Raw genomic sequence first — 23,348 nt, forward strand, 5'->3', positions numbered from 1 at the left:
TTGTTACGACGTGCGTTCACCCCCAGACGTTCACGCCCACGTTTTTGCCTCAGCTTCCAGCTAAGTCATCTTGCCTTTTTATTTTCTTTGTACTTTGTCTCAAAAGATTTTTGGTTTACTGCCGTTGGAGGGAGCTAGTGACAAATATCCAGGATGGCCAAGTGATTAAGTTGTTGGACTAAAGTTCCAATGGGCAGAAGCCCACGTGGGTCGAATTCCACTAGACAAGGAAGAGTTTATGCTCTTTTTAAATCACTGAATAAAATTTATCCCTGTAGTTGAAGTTTTAATGAGATTACATTATTTTCTTGGATTTCAGCCACTGAAATTAACAAAAAGGTCAATTATTGCAACAAAAATCTCTGTCCTCGTCTGCTGTTTGCATTCATCATAGCTCTGTTATTCTCTCATCCTGACACACCTACAGCAGAAACACATCTCCGCTCCAAAACGCTACACAAACTCGGGAGGAAATAAATCATCGTACCTAAAAAAAAAAAGAAAAACCTATTTAAATCTGTGCCAAATGTTAAAGACAACACTCCTGCAACCGCATTCCCCGAAGAGAGGAAACACCTGGCGTGTTTCATGGCTGAAATTAAACACCATCTAAATAACACAGCGGTAAGCGTTTATTGTTTACTGGGACGCCGGCTCTGACCTGTCGATGATGCCGCACATGTCGATCTGCAGTTGGCTGTAATTTCCCAGCAGCCTTTGCTGGACCCTGATCAGATCCGCCGGCTGGTTGTCCACAGAGAGGAGACGCATGCAGCCCTGGAAAACGCCGAAGGGGTTTGCGCACTCCTGATGCTCGTCTTCAGCGGGACAGCCTCGATGAGAAATGAAAATGAGCGGTTAGACGACAGAATAACAGCGGAGACGGTCGCTTGACGGCAGTGAGCATTAGTGTTATCTGACACCGTGGTGAATGTGTTCTACTGCAGCCGGAGTCAAGCTGTGATTTGTGTTGTGTTGCGTCTTCCTAAGAGGCTGGAAACATGTAAATATAGGCCGACGCTGCTGTTTTTTTTACAGCTGGAGTACATTTAATCTGAGGGAAGCGATAGGGAAAGTGTATGTGTTTGAATGAGTATATTCACGAACAGGATGATAAAAAAAAAAAAAGCTAAAGAACGTGACTGGAATGAAATAGTGCTGAGTAGAGAGAAAACAAAAGAGACAAGAGTTTAAGGCATAGAGGGAAAATGGAAAGACAAAACTAAGAGACTTTCATTATAAAACAGCCACAAGCTGAAGGTGAGCATTTACGACACAGACTGTACTACACAATATCAACACCTTTCAGAGATTAATACACGTCCTCCGGGGCAAACGTGTTCTCTGAAACATTTTCACGTCCTCGCCGACATTAGTCTGAACCAGTGAAGCTACTGTTTATGTGGAAAGTCAGTCTTTAATAAAAGCAAATAGAAAAGGCAAGACAGGAACACATTTTAATTCTAACAGGGAGTATGACTGTGATGTCACAGTAAGCTGAAGTCTCCATGGTTACGGCAACTGAGCGGCAAAAAGTGACCGTTGAACATGGAGATTAGCAGCATTAGTTAGTCAGAGATATATTTTATATTTCTACAGATATCTGCCAAAGAAAAGAGAAATTAATGTATCATTTGCATTAGAAGAAACAACTGGAATCCAGACACAGAAACCTGGTGTTGTGCTTCACATTTAGTGTCAGGTAACATTAATTTATGCTGTATTTTTTGATGAAGTCAGACCTTATGTTACTTCTTAGGTTACGTTCTGGAGGCTGTCAGATAAGTTTGTTTTGGTGTAGTTACAGCTGACAGTAACTATTTCAGTTCCAACAATAAATAACAATAAAACAATAAACTGAATATTTGTGATCACTCCTCTTCATCCTTTTAACGCTACAGTATTGTATGGCTAACGTTACTTCTCAGTAAAGCACTTAGCGTTAGCATCTTTTATTTAGCTACATTTATCGTAATGAAATGAACTAAAACTAATTGAAACTGCAGCTAATCCACTTTTACTCTAGTACAAAGCTGTTGAAGCTGTGTTGTATAAAGAACCAAAAGCTCATACTTTAGTATCAGTGTAGTATTTTCCCAGCATTGAAATCAGGTCCATATAAATATGAGGAGAACTGATTTCTGGCCAGATGTCAATGTTCGTGGACCATTTGTTATTTGGTAGTTAATATGGATCATTGTTGAGTCCATTTGTCCTTAATTTGATCTGATAATCCATATTTTTCCTTGTTTCTCTGTATTTACTGATACATTTCACCATGTTTTTGCCACTCAGAGGGGAAGTGACGTCAATGCATACAAAGAAGAAGCTACAGCACAATCAAAACCCATCAGTCTCTGCATAAATATCTAATTAATTCAAAAATAATATCCAGGTACATGTTTGATGGCTCTGTAATCAGCACTTACCACCAAAGAAGAGTTGACTTCCCGTGACGACAGGAAACGAGGGGGTAGCGTGAGCAACGCCTCCTTTTTCTTTATCCACAGAGATCGTCAGACGACCGCGTCTGGAAATGAAATCGGCCGAATGCCACTGACCATCGTTCAGAGCAGAACCTGGGAAAACATTTGATGATCGTCATTGTGTCGACTTTACACGTACTTTAATATTAGAATTTATTTATTTCGGAATTTCTCTCCATCAGTTTGGTGGTTCTTGGCCTGAACAAACGTTGCAGACCCCTGCTCTAGGCTAAAGGCTTTAGTTTAAGCTAAACCGTGACCAGAAGTTACGTTTGTAAGTCGTCAGACCGACCTGCACTGAGCTCCAGCAGCGTCCGTCCACCTTTCTGAATCCTGAGCCGGAGTCTGGCGTCGCTCAGGTACACCCAGACCACGCCGCCTTGCAGAGGGAGGTCAAAGGTGAGCAGAAGCCCCGCCTTGTTCCACGTCCTGAACTGGAACCCCACAGACACGCCCCCCGAAGAGGACGCCGCCGCCGTCGTCCCCGGCAACTGGAGGAAGCTGTGAGGCCCGGGGAACGTCACGGCAACGGAGACGGGCTCAGCACAAGAAAAGGTCACATTGCCCTGAGAGAGAGAGAGGATGATTACTAGAGATAACACAACATGAAAAATGAATATTAATCGGCTGCAGAGGGCGTGACGACGTGACCTCGCGTCGCTGTGATCTCATCAGCGAGTCTCCTTGAGAATAAAAAGATGCAAACTGAAAAAACACCAATGTCTCGCAGCCCAGACCTCGTAGAGGAGGAGGAGGAGGAGGAGGAGATGTAGACATTTCCATTGCGATCCATTGTTTTGAGTCGTGGTAATGACACTGGGTCTATTCCTAAGGCTGCAGCAGTAACATATTACAGTCCAGACTCTGCTGGGAATACCAGCCCACTATCTTTACAACGCTCCGGAAACACAGATGACATCTAAAAGCCCTTTGTGGAGCTGTAGAAGTGATATATGGAAGCAGCCTATGGAGCCGAATGCATCGCCACCACAAAGTATAAAGAAAAAAACGGAGCTATAAAAGTCCCGACATGTCCACGCGTACACTCTGCACATCCTCACGCTGCATCGTTACCGTGGCTTTAAGAAGACTCTAAAGTGGCCTCTGTATTAAAATGAACTATAACTGCGTCAGTACTCAACAGAGCTCTTGTAAAAAACTGGCTCTGTTAGATCTTCAGCCATGCATGTGAGTCTCTGAACCTTTTTTTTTTTTGCTTGTCTGCCCTCTGGTCTGCGACTGTAATGAGAAACCATTTATTAGAGCAGCGGCGGCTGTATTATGCAATACACCCCATCTCCGCTGAGCTCTCCACTTAAAGAGTCGCGGTGGAAACTTGCTAACGACAAAGACGAGGAAGCTTCATACTGACATCCTAACCACCGTCAAAGCTCCTCGATCCTCCCTCCGTCTCTCACTGTCCTCATTAACGGCTCATTAGCTTCGTTAACTTGCTAGCGGTGGCGGCAGCAGCAGCAGCAGCGTGAGGATAATTTCCCAGCGGTGCTCTAAGCATGTCGACATGTGTGAGCACACCTGCATGTACAAACAGCCTCACACGTACTCTACAGGCTGACCGGGAACAGATTTTATGCGAGTGAAGGATTTGGTTTTGCCCTGGAGGAGCTGCAGAGGAATCAAACAGAAGTGAAGGTTAAAGTTGAAACTAAAGCGGACTTTAATTTTCAGCTACATTTCTGTGTCTGATTATGCAACACACGCTCCCCTCATTTCTTCCCAGCACATTTTCTACAGTCTCTGCATAACACTGCTTTCAATCATTTTATCATTCCAAACACACTCGCTGCATCTTGTCTGTTTTCCTGTGACTTCGAGCTCAGAATCTGGACGTCGATCAATTGTACCCGGTTGCATCCACTCTTTTTCAGAGTTTAGATTAGTTCAGCCGCCGCTCACTTGTCCACACTTGTTTTCTCCTTCCGTCGCTGCAACTCACTGAATTTCTCTGACAGCCTCAATGCTCCCAGTCACTTATGTGCACCGATCAGCCACAACATTAAAACCACCGACAGGAGATGTTAATATCATCGACCATCATTGACAGACACCTCTACCCCCATAGCAATGACACTCCTCCATGGCCACAGGATGACGTTACTTAGTAACATGTTACTCTAATCTGACCACTTTTTTCCAGTAATGAGTCTAACATGTTACTATTTCCAAACTAAGTACTTAAGACTAAAGATCAAATATACTTATCCAAGGACTATATGTATATTTTTGATTTCTTCTTGCAGTAGTAATATCACGTATGCGACAAATCACATTTTCAGCATGAGGACAACTCACGTGTAATAACCACACAGAGACACAGACATGAACAACAATGGATCTAGGAGAGAGTTGAGGGTTTTTGAGCTGGAAATACCACCACTAGAGTCGAGGTTAGAGGAGCAGGTTGGAAGACGAAGGGTCAGAGGTTCACCTCAAAAAGTCTCTAAGGCAGAACTAGTAAGTTAGGAAGAGTTGAAGAAGTTGGTTTGGGCAGCATGTTGTTTATTTTTTACTTACTTTTAATCTAACTTGGTTATTTTTGAAATGAAGTAATCTGTAAAGTTACTTTTTAAAGGAGTAATCGATTACTTTTTCAAGGTAACTGTTTCAAGGAGATCGTAGTAACTTCCTAACTTAACGAAACATCCGTGAAGGGAGGTGTCCACTTGAAAACCCCAGTGATGGCTAGGCTAGTTAGCTGGTGTCTTCTTGTTGGCTGCTAGCTGACTGTTAGCCTGCTAGCTGACTGTTAGCCTGCTGGTCGGTTTTCAGATGGGCTGGACTTCTAAATTTGTTTTGCCTGGTATCTTGGCACAACGGATCTTATCCTGTGTATTAATGAATGAATGAGGTCCATGTGGTGTCTAATGTGGAGTCTGTCCCAGCTGTCTGTGGGTGGGAGGTGGCGTCCACCCTGGACACGTCTCCAGTCTATCTCTGGACTAACACTGAGAGACAGACAACCATTCACATTCACACCTATGGTCGGTTTAGAATCACCAGCCTAACGAACATGTCTTTGGATGGTGGGAGAAAGAGAAAACTCACACAGACACAAAGAGAACATACAAACTCCACCCAGAAAGGCCAATTGATTCAAACCCAGAACCAAAACCCAGACTCTCTAGATCCCAAACTGATGAAGTATCTGTGGGATGATGCACAGACGCCCCTCCCCTCCACCTATAGGACCAACACTAACAAGGAAAGTGGCCATTAAGCTACTGATGACATTGACTTTCTTGGTGTCCATGTTTATCCAGTTCACATGAGACACTTACTTTGACTGTGACTTGCTGCTCGTTGTGTTTGGCCAGTTCTATCAGGTTGTGGTCGTTGTACAGCAGATTCTCCAGGCAGCCGTGGAAGTTCCTCTGGGAGACGACCGGTTTCCGAGAGTCGAGGATGCGGACTGACCCCACACTCAGCTGTGCGACAAGATTTAACACAAGACGACAGAAATTAAGTCAACCCCCTACGCGACCGTCTGTGTGTTTACAGCATGTCTGGGTCGCTGCCAAAGCCTCACACCTGTTCGGTGTCCCAGTGGCCGAACTCTGCAGGGATCTGAACTTTCTCCGTGTGTTTGTCCACGGTGAGGTTGAGGTGAGTGTTTTTCCTCTCCACGACGACGTGGTGCCAGTGCTGATCGTCCAACAGGCTGCCGAGGGAGGCGAGACGCCGCGGCTCAGAGGCCGAAGTCCAACCTGGATGACGGGACGAGAGGAAGGTCAGGGGGTGTAAATACGAGGAAGGAAGAATAAAAGGTGTGGAAGGAAAGACACGGATGGATGGAAGGGGATAAAAACAGTAGGTGGGAGACATATGAAGCAGAGCGAGTGAAAACTAATGACGTGGTGAGAAATGGAAATTACAAAGACGGTCTTTTAATCAACCTGTGAGCAAAGTTTAATTGGCAAAGTTTAATCCTGACATTAAAAAAAAACTTAAAATTGAACGAGATAAATGGAATTGGGAAACTGGATGGAAGACTTTCATTCAGGTTATTTGACTAGTTAGTTTCAGAGTAACTCCTTTTAGTTTTCTTAGGTCTTTTTTGTGTCTTCGTTCGTGATCCGACAGCTTCTTTATCGTAATCTGAGCCGGTGGGGAGGGAATGGCAGCCGAATACATTTATGTGTTTCATTTATACAGCGAAGAAAACAAACAAACAAAAAACAACATATGTAAAGTGTCAGAGGTAAAAAAACCCCTGTAAATATGCAAAAAAATATGCAAAAAAAGAGAAAAAAAGGAGAAAAAATTTCATAACGAACAACAAGATCAACAACAAAGGTAAAGGCCTTAATATAAGTCAAAAACTTGAAATATGAAAAAAAACACGTTTTGTTTCTGTCTTCTAACAATTTTATATTTTATTTAAAAAACAGAAACAGGTTTAAAATGGTTTTAAACTTTTGTTTATCTGTTTGCGACCCTGATGAAGAAAAATACTTTTTGAATTTTAAAATGAAAATCAAATAACCGCTTCTGAATATTAAACCCAATGACCGAAACGTACACGGGCCGAGGATCCTTGACAGGCAACACTCAACAAAGTAGGCTAAATATGAACAAAACAGCGCACAATGGTGCGCACTGACAGAGAGTGGAGTTCGGTTCATCACTTTTTATTTTTGCCTGTGAACATAATAAAATTTAATAATAGCGTATTAATCTGGAACCATTCAGAGGATTTTGATAATCCAGAATTAGCTACAAACACCTACAACACACCAGACCTCACACAGCATCTAAAACACGTCACTTTCCTCTGCATCCCACTGGGAGGATTTCAGCGAGGTCACCTGTCCTCATCTCATTAGAAGCTACTGGATATATCTTCATACTTAGTGCTCAAAAAAAAAACAAGAAAAACAACAAAAACATGGCACCGTGCTTCATCTGTAGAACTGCAGTAGAAATGCAGTGAGACATCATTAATGATAGATGAGCACCAGCTGGTCCTAATAAGTGGATCCATCTTTATCCTCCCACTGGGGCTGGAAGAGAAACTTTGAGAACGCTGTCAGTCATTAAAAATGTATTAGATATTCTTCAGGGAGACGCAATTTCAACTTCAGAGAAACATTTTCAAAAGACGGACAAACGCGCCTTTGATATTCTGTAAGTGGATGGATGCAAACAAAACAACAACTTCACGAAAAAAGAGAATAAAAAAGTCAAGGAACAATACGGGAGGAGTCTGTGCTGCCGTTACCGTGACGACTCATTTTATCAGAGTGGACGGTGAAATCAATGCGAGAGGAAAGACAGCATGATCTTCTTATTGGCATTGATCAATGCAACAATTATTGTGTTGTCGGAGGTGGATGAGATGACCTCATTGGATGAAAGTTTCATTTGATGGATGATTTGATTACGGCCTGAACGACGGGGGACGGGGAAGCGGGAATCGATACGAGGGATCGGAGGCTAAAACACGGAAAATTGCTCAAATAATATTTATACACAGACGTGTCTCTGTTCACGTCTTTGTAGATTTGGCACTTAGGTTTTGAGCTGTGACAATTATCCCCAAACAGGGAGGAGATGTTTTCGGTCTTGTACAGGGCGACTCAGACACTGTTTTGTTGATGTTGTTGTTGTGCAACATTGCAAATTGATTGAGTTTTAAAAAGCAGAAGAAAGGAAGGAAATCAGGCATAAAGGCAAATAATAATCTTATTGAGTCGTCCTGAACGCCCTACGAAGAAACATCATGTTTTGTATTTACACCACAGGACAAACGTTTGGGAGCAAGATCAAATCTGTACATAAAAGATTATAGTTTCATTGGTTTACTTCAAAAATAAACATGATTATTATATAAAGAGGAACTTATGTTTTCTTCAAAGTCTCCTCTGGTTTTAACAACAGCATCACATATATGAGGCATTCATTCCACAAAGGACATCTTTATGCACACTGTTAAAAGAGTTAAAGTGAAAAGTTCAAACTAATTTGTTTTGTTTTTCTACTTTTCCACTGAAGTTGTGACTCTTGCAAATCTCCTGGACCCTAAAACTAAGCCTTTTCTTTTCTTTTGCTGACATTTATTCAGAGATGTTCTGGTAACATCGATGTATACCTAAAGGTAAATTGAGGAAAATGGTTCATATCAATAAAACCAGAAAAGTCTGATCATTTAGCAGTGAATACATCCCAAAATACACAGAACTCATGCAGGTTTTTAAGAAAGGCCATTGTGAACAGAAACAGAAAAGTTGTTTCCAAACTTTTGGCCTGTAGTTATTCTGCACTTCCCATTATATAATGTGTATTTATGATTTCTGCTCCACAGCTTAAATGGTCATTTCCCTGAGAAATGGCATTTTTTCATTTTAGCACTAACTTGTGGAACAAGTAGTAAAGATGGGGGAGGAAATCTTGCAAAGTAACAGCTTTTTATTTGACCCAAATCCCTTTATTCTGTCACTAATTAACACACATACAGTAGAGTATGAAGGTGGATAATAATAAGCTACATACTGCAGTAATCATAAGTGTAATTACAACAGTAGATGCTGGCTCTCCAGAGACCTAGAAGAAACTCGATGTTACACAATAAATTATATTATTCTGCAGATTCATACTTTACTCCTCACATTCAAACACAACACACTCATGAAATGCGTTTTTGTGGTTTTAAAAATGAGTCATTTAATGAATTTTGACGTGTCTTATTTGCCAATATTAAACCGCAGAGCAGTCTTCCTTTACAAAACTGTGAGAAGAAACACAGAGAGATGTTTCTGTAAGATATTAGCTTCCTTTATTAGAAGCACAATCTGTTCTTATGAACTTAATTAGATCATTTGTAGCCACAGCTCCATAAACGACTGCAGCAACGAGTCAGAAACAAATTCAAACCATGACTGACTGCAGCATCTTTCCCTCACGCGGACGTCCGTCTCGTCATTACCGCGCATAACTCTGGTTTCTATCATTTCATCATTCTCCACAAGCCCTCCAGATAATATCACTTCAGTGTATCTTGTCTGCTTTTCTATTACAGCAGCTCAAAATCTGATTGCTCTTATCAGAAAAACCGGCTGCCGTAATTATGTCAGTAATCGACTCTGATACAGAACGCCGTCTGTCACCGAAGCTCGGTAATGATTCGCCAGTCGGGTCAGCGAGTTGAGAAGTTTGCAGCGCGGTTGTTCCTCTCTCAGAAGTTTTGTTTTTTTACTGCTGTGTCAGGTAAAGTGAGGTAAAATATTCACCTTTAAATGTACAAACACAAATCATTTGTGAAATTATGTTGTACATTTTGATCAAACCAAAACCAAAACATACAGGATGTATTACAGTAACAGTAACTATTACAGTAATTACAGTAACTAAGCTAATGAGATCTACAACAACACAATGTTTCTGTTCTTTTATAAGAATCACAGCTCTCAGCCACAACATTATGACCACTAGCAGGAGAAGCAAATAACATGCCACAGCCTCCCAAGTAATAGTAGGTCTGCCTAGCTTCCTAGCCTCATAGCTAACAGTAGTGCTTCCTACCTTCCTAATCTCACAGCTAAGAGTGGCTCTTCTTAGCTTCATAGCCTCCCAGCTAACAGTAGCTCTTCCTAGCTTCATTGCCTCCCAGCTAACAGTAGCTCTTCATAGCCTCCCAGATAACAGTGGTTCTTCCTAGCTTCATAGTCTCACAGCTAACAGTAGCTCTTCCTAGCTTCATAGCCTCCCAGATAACAGTGGTTCTTCCTAGCTTCATAGTCTCACAGCTAAAAGTAGCTCTTCCTAGCTTCATAGCCTCCCAGCTAACAGTAGCTCTTCCTAGCTTCCTAGCCTCCCAGCTAAAAGTAGCCCTTCCTCGCTTTCTAGCCTCCCAGCTAAAAATAGCTCTTCCTCGCTTTCTAGCCTCCCAGCTAACATTAGCTCTTTCTAGGTTCATAGCCTCCCAGCTAACAGTAGCTCTTCCTAGCTTCCTAGCCTCCCAGCTAAAAGTAGCTCTTCCTCGCTTTCTAGCCTCCCAGCTAACAGTAGCTCTTCCTAGCCTCCCAGCTAAAAGTAGCTCTTCCTAGCTTCCTAGCCTCCCAGCTAACAGTAGCTCTTCCTAGCTTCATAGTCTCCCATGTTATAGCTCTCCTCCTAGCCTCCCAGCTAACAGTAGCTCTTCCTAGCTGCATAGTCTCCCAGCCTGATCAAGTGGGATGATCCACAGAGGCTCGTCCCCCAAACCCATAGGACCCAAAGCCATCCCTACTAACAACATCCTGTGGTTAGGGGGTAATACTGTTTTGGAAACACAATTATACAATACAAGGAAGGTGGTCATAATGTTATGCCTGATTGGTGTGTTGTCTTTGAACTCTGTCTGGTATTATGTCATATTTCAGTCAACTCTGTTCACTTTATATTTTCAAAACCCCTCACTTCAACAACTAAGATCGAAGTGAAATCTAACATAAACTGCAGTAACGCAGCCTCTAACCCTCCATTTACATTTTTATATATACAGTACATGTACACCAGTATTAGCGGTGACATTTCCCAACGTGTTCAGCTGCTAACACGGCGCCACAAAAATACGATTTCCCAGTAATTACATCCTGCAGTGCAGCAAAGTAGGCGAGGGTGATTAATGAGACGCTTCATATATCTGAGAGCGCTGTAACATGGCTTTATTAAAGCACTGAGGCTTTTCATGCAGCTGCTTATACTGGAAATGGGGTAATTCATGTAATATGGACTTATATTGACCTGAAAAGAACTTTGTATAGTGGAGTTAAAACTGAAAGACACGTAAAATAAAACAATACATTATATCAGAGCATTTGTCCTGTATACGTCTTATAAAATACCACCAAAAATCAATGTGACACATTTCAGAGAAAATAAAACAAAAAACAAAAAGTTCTCTTCATTTTTAGTTTTCTAGCACACACCAGTGCAAGAAAATCAACTTGTAACCAAGCGGCAAACTCCAGGTCTGAGCTTGTGCCGAAGTGCAAAAAACTGCAGTTCATCGAGTGGCCACTAGAGGCTCCAAAAGAGAGCGAATCCCCATAGACCCTCATGTTAAAAAACCCAACTTTACAGCATTATTAAACATGTTTACAGCCTGGTACAAAAACGGATTTTGGTGTCATTCATTTATTTATTTATTTATTTTAAACTAAGGTTTAAAATTCTGCACAATTAAGGTCATTCCAGCTTTAAGTGACATAGCTAACAGGTAGCACGACTCCCCATGTCCGTATTTGGAGTATCCGAGTGTGGCGCATCCACTTTGGGCTTAATTTTTGAGGTTCAGAATCCAATGGGTGATGTCTTCATGGGTTTTTCCACAGTATATACAGTCAATGCTTGTATCCCACCTTCACAAAAGCCCCAGTTCCAGCTGATGAAAAGCAGCATCCTAGCATGATGCCGCTACCTCCATGCTTCACCATAGAGTGAAGATGATGCCACAGAAATGTGTTAGGAGTCATTCAGAGTAAGTTCAGATGTAGACAGGCGTGCACACTCTAAACAAGCTTGATCAGAGCCTCATATATTAGGTCCGACTTATTTTTTATCTTTTTTATTTAATGCGTCAAACTGGTTTTCAGTGTGACTCAGGTGTCATCTAGGATGTAACTACCTTAAAAATGACACAGGTATTGATTGACCTTTGCAAATAATGTGAAGGAAATGAAAGGAAATGGAGGCTGAGTGTGTTGTGGTTCAACTCTCTATGCTGTTGTTCTGGTTAGTGATGCATCATAAGGTGAAAAGCATCTGGTCAGTCCTGGATGTGTTGGTGTTACCACAGGAAAGTGAACCATGCTTGAACGTGGGGTCAGTGCACACACATCCAAATGACCTAAATGACACAATCTGTAATAAGCCTGTAATAAACCTGTGCAGAAAAAGTGCAGCACAGGGAGAAATAATGCAAATTAAGTGAGACAGAAGGGACAATAAACTGATAAAACTAACAAAAAAACCAAAAGAGGGTAGGCATTGTTATTCCAACACTGAGACACATAACAATAAAGGAAGAAAATATGGTTTTGGGAAATATCAATAGGGTGTGTGAGTCCCACTAGAGACAGAAACATGAAAAGGGTACAGCTAAAAAAAAGACAAGCAAATGGTTATTTCTTATGACATAAAATAAAGGTCCGCACAGTCTGGGAGGACAAACCCAGACAAACAACAGTAATTACAAGACAAAGGGAAGAAGACAGAAGCAAAGAGTCACACAATAAAGATATAGGGGTGCAGAGGGATGGAAAAGAAAGAGAAAGAGAAGAGTGTTTTCTGTTTGTTTTCATTGTTTATCCGAGCTCTCATCCATCATTTCAATGGATGACTTTAATTTCTTCTCACTGAGCTGCAACTGTTCTTTAAGGTGACAGCTTTTCTTAAGATGGAAATGTCCTAATGTATAATGACACAGAATTTTATTAAGGTGGAATGGTCTTTCACTACATTACAGTCCATTATTCTCCCGACAGTGACACAGTCCATCATTTGTTCATAGCTACCTCCCTGTTACAACCATACAGTTAATAATAGCTCCCCATAACTTGCCAACTAACAGTAGCTTGTCTTAACATCATAGCCTCCCAGCTAACAGTAGCTCTTCCTAGCTCCACAGCTTTCCAAGCTATAAGTAGCTGTTCCTAGCCTCAGAGCCTCCCAAGTAATAGCAGCCCTTTCTAGTTTCCTAGCTTCATAGCCTCCAGCTAACAGTAGCTCTTCCTAGTTTCACAGCCTCCAGCTAACAGGAGCTCTTCCTAGCTTCACAGCCTCCCAGCTAACAGTAGCTCTTCTTAGCTACATAGCCTCCCAGCTAACAGTAGCTCTTCTTAGCTTCTCATCCTCCCAGCTAATAGTAGCTCATCCTAACTTCACAGCCTCCCAGCTAAAGTAGCTCTACAGTAGCTTGTTCAGCCTCGACTTCTGAATGACGAATACCGACTACCGCCACCTGCTGGTGTGGAGATGTATTTCCTTTCACACATAAAGTGCCAGCTCACTGTTGGCTGTAGTAGCAATGTTTCAAGTGGAACTTTTTCGGTTCCAACACAGTGACGCTTTAATGGTCTCGAGGTTGTGTTTGCCCATAACTTCAGGTGCTATGTTGTGTTTACAGACAGAGGGGAGACATAGATGTCACGGTAATGGATAAAAGAAAAAATGAAAACAAAGAGGAGGAGATGGGGGGGGGGGGCGAGGGGCTTTTAGGAGATATGAAATTGGAAAGAGGGCAAAGAAATGGATGGATAAATAAATGGATGAATGGAGCCAGATGGGAATCCTGATGAGAGGTGTGCCATATGGTGATGATTCAACATGGCAGCCCGACAACCTCTGGTTTAACCCCATTTACACAATCACACACACACACACCACCATGTGCTCCAGACTGTAAGCCATGCATCAAGCCTCGCAGAGTCCGGCCCTAACACATGCTACAGTGAACGTGGACCATCCATCACGCCTGCAACTAGACAGAGAAGCAGCAGCAGAGTGGGAGATGAAACTTAAACCAATCAAATGGAAGCGTGCGTGTCGGCCATCTCACCCACTGAAAAACAATCTAAAGTAATCTTAGAGGAGTCTATATTGTCCTCGACCTCCTACAGATGTCCTTAACAATACAGTTGTAAAGTGACTCACAAGTATATACCAGAAAAATATGTCTTGTCTGAGCTTCACTGGGCCACAAGTAAATTTTCCTTTGTGCTGTGACTTTATTAACTACAACCCTTTATAATACCGGTTTAATGTCTTAAAATATATTGGTCAAACACTATGTTCCACAGAAACCAAGTATAGAAAATGCTTTGTTATCCATTTAAGTGTAAATGTTATTCCATTTCTTATTATTTGCAGTTCTGATATATTTGTATATCTTGTCATGGTATTGAGTTTTGGACTCTTCCAGTTTCATTTTGAAATGTTCCATTTGTCTTCGAGTTATTTATAATTCCTGTGTCTGTCTTTGACCTGCCCTCATTAGTTCTCACTGTATAAATAAAGTCAACAGTAGATTTCGTATTTCATATATCACTGTGAGCTGACTCGTACCATGTTTTAGCAGCAGCAGCAGTAGCCGTCCTCTCTCTAACTCCAGACCGAGGCCGAGTCCTTCCTTCCCCTCTGCATGCAGCAGCGTCCCAGAGTTTCTCAGGGTTTTAAACTTCAGAGAGACGACCTCCCTGGACGTCCTCCTCAGCGTGGGACTCGGCCTGTACACCAGACCGCTGTTGGCGCTGCCATCGAAGCTCACCACATCAGAGGCTGAAACAGAGGACCCAGATTAAATTGACAGTGAAATAACCTTCACTGTAAACAATGAGCATCTTAACCAAATACAAAACCCTGTGTGTATGAGGTCGTGTTCATTTTGAATGTGACTGAAGTTTCCATGAACATCCAACCTGGGGAATCCAATCACAAGTGATCACCGTAACCTCCTGGACGGAACATGTGGACGCTGGGATTATTTCACTCAATTTTACAATAAAATCACCAACATTTTTATGCCTTAACATTGCTGCGCAAAAGCAGCACTGCAAAGAATGAAGTCCCAATGTCCTCAATCGAGTACTAACAGCTAACAGTACTTGCTAATTATAGAAGTTATAGCTCATCACTATTGATAGAATTTGTGTCGTATTAAAGCAACAAGTTTCAATCGTAAAAATCTGATGAGGTTTTCTACTTTGCTGTAGAATGAATCAGCCCGCGGTCATGTTTTTACAATGACTAGTGTCGAGGATAAAAGTTTAAATGAAGCAGAAGAAGCTGCCACAAACTTCACTAAAACTTCATGTCCCCGTATGAGGACACAGGGTCTCAGGAGGTTAAAGTACTGGTGTGAATTTGAGTGATCCACTCTCTGACCACATTTGGAGGTGGTCTAGGCCACATTTGACCTCATTCCTTTTGTGGAATGAACTGCCGCTGCACATTAGAGAGTCGTCCTCACTGTCGAACGTTAAAGCTCTTCTTAAAGAGCTTCGACCACCACATAGGTTGTTCATTTTATGTGCACAGACATTTTATTTGGGATGGACTTATTCACTATGTTTTATCTATAGTATTTTTTTACCTTTTATATTATGTTGTATTGTGTCTATTTTAATGTACAGCACTTTGTTTATTTAAAATTGTGCTTTATAAATAAATTGGATTGGACTGAACGCACTATAAGTCATGGGTCATATTAAAGACCACCTAGTCAACAAGGCTCTTACGTCGGGGTAGTTTTGCCTCATTAATTCAGCTTTTATAAATGATCACCAGAAAATAAAAAGCACCATAAGTGAAGCCTGTTTATTAGTAATCCAGTAAGTCCTTTAAAATATCTATAATAACTAAATAATAAATCAGTATAAACCATTAACAAATGGAAGTAATTAATATGAGCACACCATCGTTAAGTGCATTTCCTAAAAGAAATGGTGTCATTATTTACCTTCACTAGCTAAGATTACAGTTGCTGTGTTTCAGTTACCCCTAGAAATGCGTAAAAACCTAAATATCACAATAAAAAATGGTAATGGAAACGCGGACATTTCGTAAAGAACTCTCAAACACCTAAAGCTAAAACACTTTTAATGCTCTCAATAGGTGGTTTTTCAGACGTATCGATATAACAGTTTATCGCAAAAGTGCAATGGAAACAGTTTTTTTTCGCATTTCCCCGTCACCGGTGTCTCTGGAGATGACACATAAGGTCAAATTGTCATGATGAACAACAGCACTGTTCATGGTTCTGAAACATCGACAGAGATTCATTAGAGACAGCAGCTGTTATAATAATATTCTACGGAGATGATGCCGGAGTTTATTTACATATACAGCGTGAATGGAGACCAGATCTAAAGTGGTGGCTGGGGACACATATGGAGATGCAATGGAATTCAATGCCAGGTGTGAACACAGGTACTTAAAGTCGATCACTTGCAATCAAATTGGATGTTTATGCACTAATCACATGTGCACCTAAATTCTTTCCGTTACTTTTGATATTATAGTTGCAGTGGAAGATGTGGCAAACAATTAGAGGAAACTGTAAGCGAGGACTGCATCTGTATTCAGTTTATCTCTTTTCATCTAGATATGTCACCATCAGAGCCTCCTGCTGCTGCTGCTGCTGCTGCTGCCTACCCGCTGGGGATGATTTGGGCTGAGGTGGTGTAAACGGCGTAGGTGGTGAAGAACAGACACTGAATAGTTTAAAAAGAAACAGCAGCTGAGCTCAGCATCAATTTCCGTTTCAGCTGTACAACTAATTTCTCTGACTGAACGTTTTTTAATGAACTTGGCAAGACTCTCCCTCCCAATACTCACATCCAATCAGACCACCACTTTGCTTGCAGTAATGCTCTTATTGCAGTGTAAGGCTGTGTTTCCTGCTGATTGCACAGCAGCAGTCTGGGGCTCTGACATTCTGAGTCATGCTGAAAACACCACTTCAGGTCAACATTACTACTCCACACCGTAGCTTATAAGGCAGTCCAGTTAACTAATAATAAATATTACATGATTACTTTTGGCTCACAGCCTGGGTACAGAGATATTATTGACTTATAGCCCGTGTTCAGTTGCGTTAACATCTGACCTGGGCAATGCAATCACAATCTTTTACTACCTGTGTCCACCCCTGGCATTAAAATGAGTCTCTACATGCGTCCCCAGCCAGCACTTCACATCCGTACCAATTTGATAGACTCATTCATGCACAGGACACCAGTAATGAACTCTGGCTAATAACTCTAAAGGTCTCTTCGCTCTTAAAGCACCATCGTCAGCAAAAAAAAAACTTTACTTTGATTTGTCACCAAGATACTTCCCATCAGCAGTTGTACGTTTTGTTTAGTGCTCGTTATACAGAGACGCCAAATACAAGGTATGTCACTGCTGCCTGGAGCCACGCCCCCTGAGGGGCAAAAACATGGAGGAATGTATCAGTAAATACAGAGAGACTGGGAAAAATGTGGATTATCAGATCAAACTGGACTTGACAATGATCCATATGACTATCCCGTACGATTACGGGATAGTCAGTTTCAGTTAGTTTTAGGTCATTTCATTTATGATAAATGTAGCTAAATAAAAGATGCTAACGCTAAGAGCTTTACTGAGAAGTAACGTTAGCCATACAATACTGTAGCGCTAAAAGGATGACGAGGAGTGATCACAAATATTCAGTTTATTATGTTATTGTTATTTATTGTTGAAAATAGTTACTGTCGGACGTAATTACGATAAAACAACAACATCCACAAACTTATCTGACAGCCCTCGAGAACGTAACTTAAGAAGTAACTTAAGGTATGACTTCATCAAAAAATACAGCACAAATTGATATTACTTGACACTAAATATGAACCACATTTACTCATTTACACAGCTAGTTCACGGTTTCCCTGTGAGCTAGCTTCATAGCTACTATAGTTCTTATCTTTTTATTGTTTTAAAGTGATCATTCACAGATGTCCATTTTAACATGACTTTATAGCATTTTATACTGTTTATGGTTGGCCCTGTTTTGTGTTGTTTTGTGGTGTTTACTGTATTGTACTGTGGTGTTTTTGTGGTGTTTACTGTATTGTACTGTGGTTGAGTGTTTCTGTGTGTTATTGACCAACCACCCCCGTGATCCTGCATGAAATGGTTTGGTCCTAGCACATTGGTTGCTAGATCAGTCACAATGCTGTCCAGTAGCAAAGGAAAATCACGTTTTAAAAAAAGGAGAGGCAAAAAGGGGCCTAGTATGTGACGCTGTTCGTCTGCAAGAAAAGTGTGTATCCTCTATAGTTTGTGAGCGGTAGAAATGAACCCCTTTAGTATTTTTTTTAAAATGGGGGGTGGATGATGGGAGGCAAATGTGATTTTCTTTCACAGGGCCCCATAACTCCTGGTGGCGCCCCTGGTTATATATGTTAACAAACTAAAGTTTACAGTAGTTTATATTCCCGCAAGTCGACACCATGGAGGTGACAGTGTTTATACCTCTGTGCTGGTGTGTCGCCAATAAAATGCTGGGCAGTGACCAGTCCACTGGTTGAGTGTAAGTCAATAATAAACATAATAAATGTGGGTCAGCAGAAACTTTCACTGAAATTACTGCAGCACAGAACACAGAGAAGACGTCTGAGTAGAATAATTTAAGTTTCTTAAAATTAGTGTAAAGCAACACTGGAACACGGTTGATTGATTTGGTTTTAAAACACCTCAAGATATATGGCTCAAGATCTGTATGTCGTTCCTTTGATAAGCTACTGACAAAACGTAAAATAATAATAGCTGATGAAACACAAGACACAGAAATCCTGTTAGCAGATTCAGTGTTTGGTGAAAAAATCTGAAATCCAGGCAGGAGACAAACGTTGAAGCTCTCCTCCCATATTGTGAAAACATAAAGAATGAGATGAAGAGAAGTCGTCATCTTTATAGGAATCAATAGGATCCAACTCTTGTAAGAAATCAAAACAGCTCAGAGAGAATAAAGTCAGTCCATGTTTTTTGTGGATGGAGAAAGACAAGTTGGATATTTTCTGTTTTCTGAAAGCAGAATCAATTCTTGGCCCGTAAATGAGAAAACTTTAGCCAGCAGTGAGAAGAAAAACTGAACCGTGAATCAAACTAACAACATGTTTGTCATATTTGTTTTGCTCTGTGTAGCAATGCCAAGGTTGATGCTGCCAATATGTACAAACTGAGATATTTAAAAGGATTTTATTTTTTATTTTTTTTTGTTTAATAATAACACTTTGCGTGGTAGAAAAACAGTGATAATTGTAAAATTGTGACTGCGAGTCCGGTCAGGCTTACTGTAAGGACACCCGTAGGCCTCCAGTCGGAGTCCGATCCGCCCACTGGGATTCCAGCCAAGAGGAATGAGGCGGAGGAAGCGAGCGACGGCCGGCTGCTGCAGCTTGTACTGAACCACGCTGTCTGCATTAGTGTTACCTGGAAAAGACTGAAAACACACAAGTAGAAGATGAAATGCTACATGAGCAACTGAATAACTGAAAAACAACCACATATGAAGGTTAGTTTCTAGGTTTTATGGGTAACCACATGAAGAGACACCCATAGACGTTCCTATTTAGACGCCAACTCCCAACCAGTCAGTTAGAACAGAAGAAGCTACTCAACAAACTTCACAAATCCAGTTGTGTTTCTTTGCCTTTAATGTTTTTGGATATACCAGGACCTGGATGTCTGATAACCTTCACGGCGTGTCATCAGTACATCGTAAATCTGGAAGTGTTGGAGGCACTCGGTAAGTTAAACAAAGCACACGGGACTGAAGTAGATCGTAGAAAATGGTGAATTATTGCTGTGTTTTTGGCTGTGCCAATCGGGCAGACCATAAAAAACATTAGGAATTTTATAGACTTCCAAGAGTTATTACAGATCAGGGAGAACAAAGCCAAAAGTTAACAGAGGAAAGCGTATCACCAGGATCTACGAGGCAGAAGTCTGGACAACATCTGAAATTCAGCCCATATCTTTGTCAGGTAATTGAAATGTTGATATCATACTCTTAACTGATTTTCTAGTGTAACTGTAATGGAAAATTACACTTTTATTTATACTTCTCACACATACGCTGTCTGTATTTACTTATGTGTGATTTCAGCCCACATGAGTTCATAACAAGTAAAAATAAGTTCAGCAGAAGTTCACTGAAAGTTCACGATAAGTGTGACTGCAGATGTTCGTTGTCTCGTTTGACTTCGCTTACACTTCCTCCTGAGCTTCTCGCCTCCTTTCTATGCAGAATTAAGACTCAAGGAAAGGAAAGTACATTTCCACCAGCTCCACATGGAACCAATGTGAGTCTGGACTATACTGTAAAACCCATATTCGGGGCGACATACTCTCTGGGTTTTACTTGGTGAGTGTGTCTCCTTCAACACAGAATATTTGCAAATAAACCAACAAACCTACAACTGTCAATTGAGGGTGGAAATTTTCCACGACATAATGATAAAAATATAATTCACCATTACACATGTGGCATTCTTGACTTGTATCTGATTCTGTTTACATTTATTTAGTCTGCTACAGTAGCTACACCGTACTTAAAGCATACAGCTAAAATCTGCTCTATTTCTCATTGTATTCCAGGTAAAAAGTCCGACCTTTATCTAAAGGGTGACCCAGATTGTGTGAAATCTGCTGGAATGACATGTCTCCAAAGGGCACCTGAAGAAACAAGTCAGTAACACCACATGTGGTAGCTTGATATGAATGATATTATTTACGCTAGAAAATGAGTGAAGAGCCACTGATATCAACATTTCAATCACCTGACAAGAAATGGGCTGAACAAATCTGGATGTTGTCCAGACTTTATCCCTGTAGATCCTGGTTTAGCTTTGCAAAGCACAATCGCCTCCGTTCATCTGAGAACCTATGGCTTTGTTCTCCCTGATCTGTAATAACTTTTGTCAGTCTATAAAATTCCAAATGTTTTTCACGTTCTGCCCGACTGGTAGAGCCAAAAACACGGCAATAATTCACCATTTTCCACAATCTACTTCAGTCCATGTGCTTTGTTTGCCTTGCTAAGTGCCGCCTACGTGGCGACTTCTGGATTTATGATGCGCTGTCATAAACCCTCTATACAATTCCAACTTCAGCTGAAAAGCACAAAATTGCTCGTGTTGCACAGGCGTCTGTTCTGTGTCACATATGGCTTAGAAGACATCTGTGTCAAACTGAAAAACCCTTCTCCCTCTGAACAGTGAAGGTGGATTGAGATATAATCTGCCAGCAATTTACAACACAGTCTGAACCTCTGTCCCCAGAAAGAGTTCCACTCATTGGAGAAAGAAAACAGGATCAAAACCTCCAGTCCTCCAATTACAGGTGAATATCTGGTTGTTAGCTGAACCCAGTAGTGAGAGTTTGTAATGGGAAACACCCACAGATGTTTCTGTTTAAACCTCAACTCCCACCCAGTCTGAAGAAGATACCTTCAAGAAGCTCTACACGTCCAGTTATAAACCACGACCTGGATGACTGAGACCCTCCGCAGACAAGAAACAAGATCAATACTAGTCACTTTTAATGTTCATCTTATTAAGGCGGTTTCTAATGTTTGTTTATTAAACTGTGACATTGGAGTTGGGCACTTTGCAGATCTATTCATCTGCTTCTCATTGATTGGATTCCTTTGGCAGAGCACCTTAATGTAAAGAGGAGCTATTAAAAAGGAATTTACTGCGTGAGCGTAATAAAGCGATGCTAGCTTGTTTAATGGACACACCACACCCTCCGCAGCAACTGGAAAACAAGTGTGTGTGCTGGAAATAAACAGATGTTCCTGAGGATAGAAGAGCTGAGGTGGCACTTTAGCAAAAGTTCACATCTTCTAAACTCAGAACTTTTCCTTTGTGGGAATTTTAATTATTTTTCGTAATAAAATCTTTCCACAGATTCTGGATTATGAGCAGGGAATTGGTCGTGCGTCTCTTTCTGGCTCCGGGCTGAATGCCTGACGGATCGCTTTCCATCTCTTATTTCTTCTCGTCCCGTCTCTTCCACTTGGCTATCCATCCTAATTACATGCCTCCCTTGAAGTTGACATGCAGGTTAACTGGCTCTCCCACTGCTGAATAAAAGCTTAGATGCATAATTAACTTATTAATTCCCCTGTAATCATGACAGAGTGGAGTCGGATCACCTCATATGATAAAAAAGAGACCTCGTTTTTGACTAAAAGAAACCTCCTGAACTCATTCTTCTGTTTAAATGAGTTTTTTTTCTCTTTTACAGGCAGAGCAATTTTAGCTTATTTTTGAAAATAAGTGCTTCCTTGTAATTAAACACAGCACCAGTTCTTCACTGCGCCCGAAAAGGAAATACAAGTAGGGTGCTTATAACATTTATAACATTTACAAAAGTATAATTTGCAGTTTCACTTAAATAATTTTATATTTTCACGGACATCACATTAAACCATTTGACATTTGTTAATTCCAGTCATGTAGGTCAAACACTATAAAATCAAGCAATGCCAGTGGTTAGACTGTTGGCGTGCACCGATCAGGCATAACATTATGACCATCTTCCTAATATTGTGTAAGTCTCCCTTGTGCCTCCAAACCAGTTGTGACTCATCAGAGAACGGACATGGTTCTTCTGAGTGTTTCCTGTGGTGTCTGGTAACAGGATGTTGTTAGTGGGGGGGCCTTTGGGGGCGACGCTGCTTGGTCTAAAGCTGAGCTGCCCTCACGACCTTCTGCAGAAGATTGAAGGAAACAAACTATCCAACAAAGTACAAGTTCCTAAAACACTTAAACCCGCAGCATTTGTTGGACCACTCCAATTTACTAAAGCAATTGTGCTGCTGCAAAATTAATTGGACCCAAATGCAGTAAATTAGTTGGGCCAACAACATTAGCTGAAATTGGGACCAACTGTAGTAATAAAGTTGAATTGATTTCAATGAATTTGTATGAATTTGTTGGCCTGACCTCAGCACATTAAATTAGACCAACAATACTGCATTACTAGTATTGGTCACATACAGCATCCTTTACATCCCTTTCAAGTGTGTGACACTACTCACATTTATACTTCTGGTGTAACTGAATATAACCTTCTGGAGGAAGGTACTTGTTTAGCTCGAGAACAAATCACCCAGAGAAATGTAGTCTACGTCTTTCAATGGAGAAACAAACCACCACTCCATATATGCACGGTGTAACACGGATCAGGACCCAGCAGTCCACCCACGGCTGAAGGACGAGAGACACTCAAATTGGAAAAAAAAATACCCTCTCTAAAGAGGGGAAGGTTGCTTACAACACAGACGCAGCATCTCTTACGAACACAGAACCAGGTAAATCTGACCTC

General features: G+C 41.2%; 1 protein-coding gene across 2 annotated transcripts in view; it reads right to left on the bottom strand.

The window, feature by feature from the left end:
* LOC125011413 (contactin-associated protein-like 4) overlaps window positions 1-23,348 on the bottom strand; it is a 117,148-nt gene that overhangs the window by 45,125 nt on the left and 48,675 nt on the right. For both annotated transcript variants that reach the window (XM_047590625.1, XM_047590624.1), the window contains exons 4-10: window positions 19,308-19,455; window positions 14,550-14,762; window positions 6,036-6,211; window positions 5,786-5,932; window positions 2,779-3,052; window positions 2,430-2,579; window positions 662-833 (exon numbers count right to left, since the gene is read on the bottom strand). In XM_047590625.1, coding sequence (XP_047446581.1) covers window positions 662-833; window positions 2,430-2,579; window positions 2,779-3,052; window positions 5,786-5,932; window positions 6,036-6,211; window positions 14,550-14,762; window positions 19,308-19,455 — 1,280 coding nt within the window. The remainder of the gene's footprint in view (window positions 1-661; window positions 834-2,429; window positions 2,580-2,778; window positions 3,053-5,785; window positions 5,933-6,035; window positions 6,212-14,549; window positions 14,763-19,307; window positions 19,456-23,348) is intronic.

The sequence above is a fragment of the Mugil cephalus genome, chromosome 7, assembly GCF_022458985.1.
Source record: "Mugil cephalus isolate CIBA_MC_2020 chromosome 7, CIBA_Mcephalus_1.1, whole genome shotgun sequence".
NCBI lineage: Eukaryota > Metazoa > Chordata > Actinopteri > Mugiliformes > Mugilidae > Mugil > Mugil cephalus.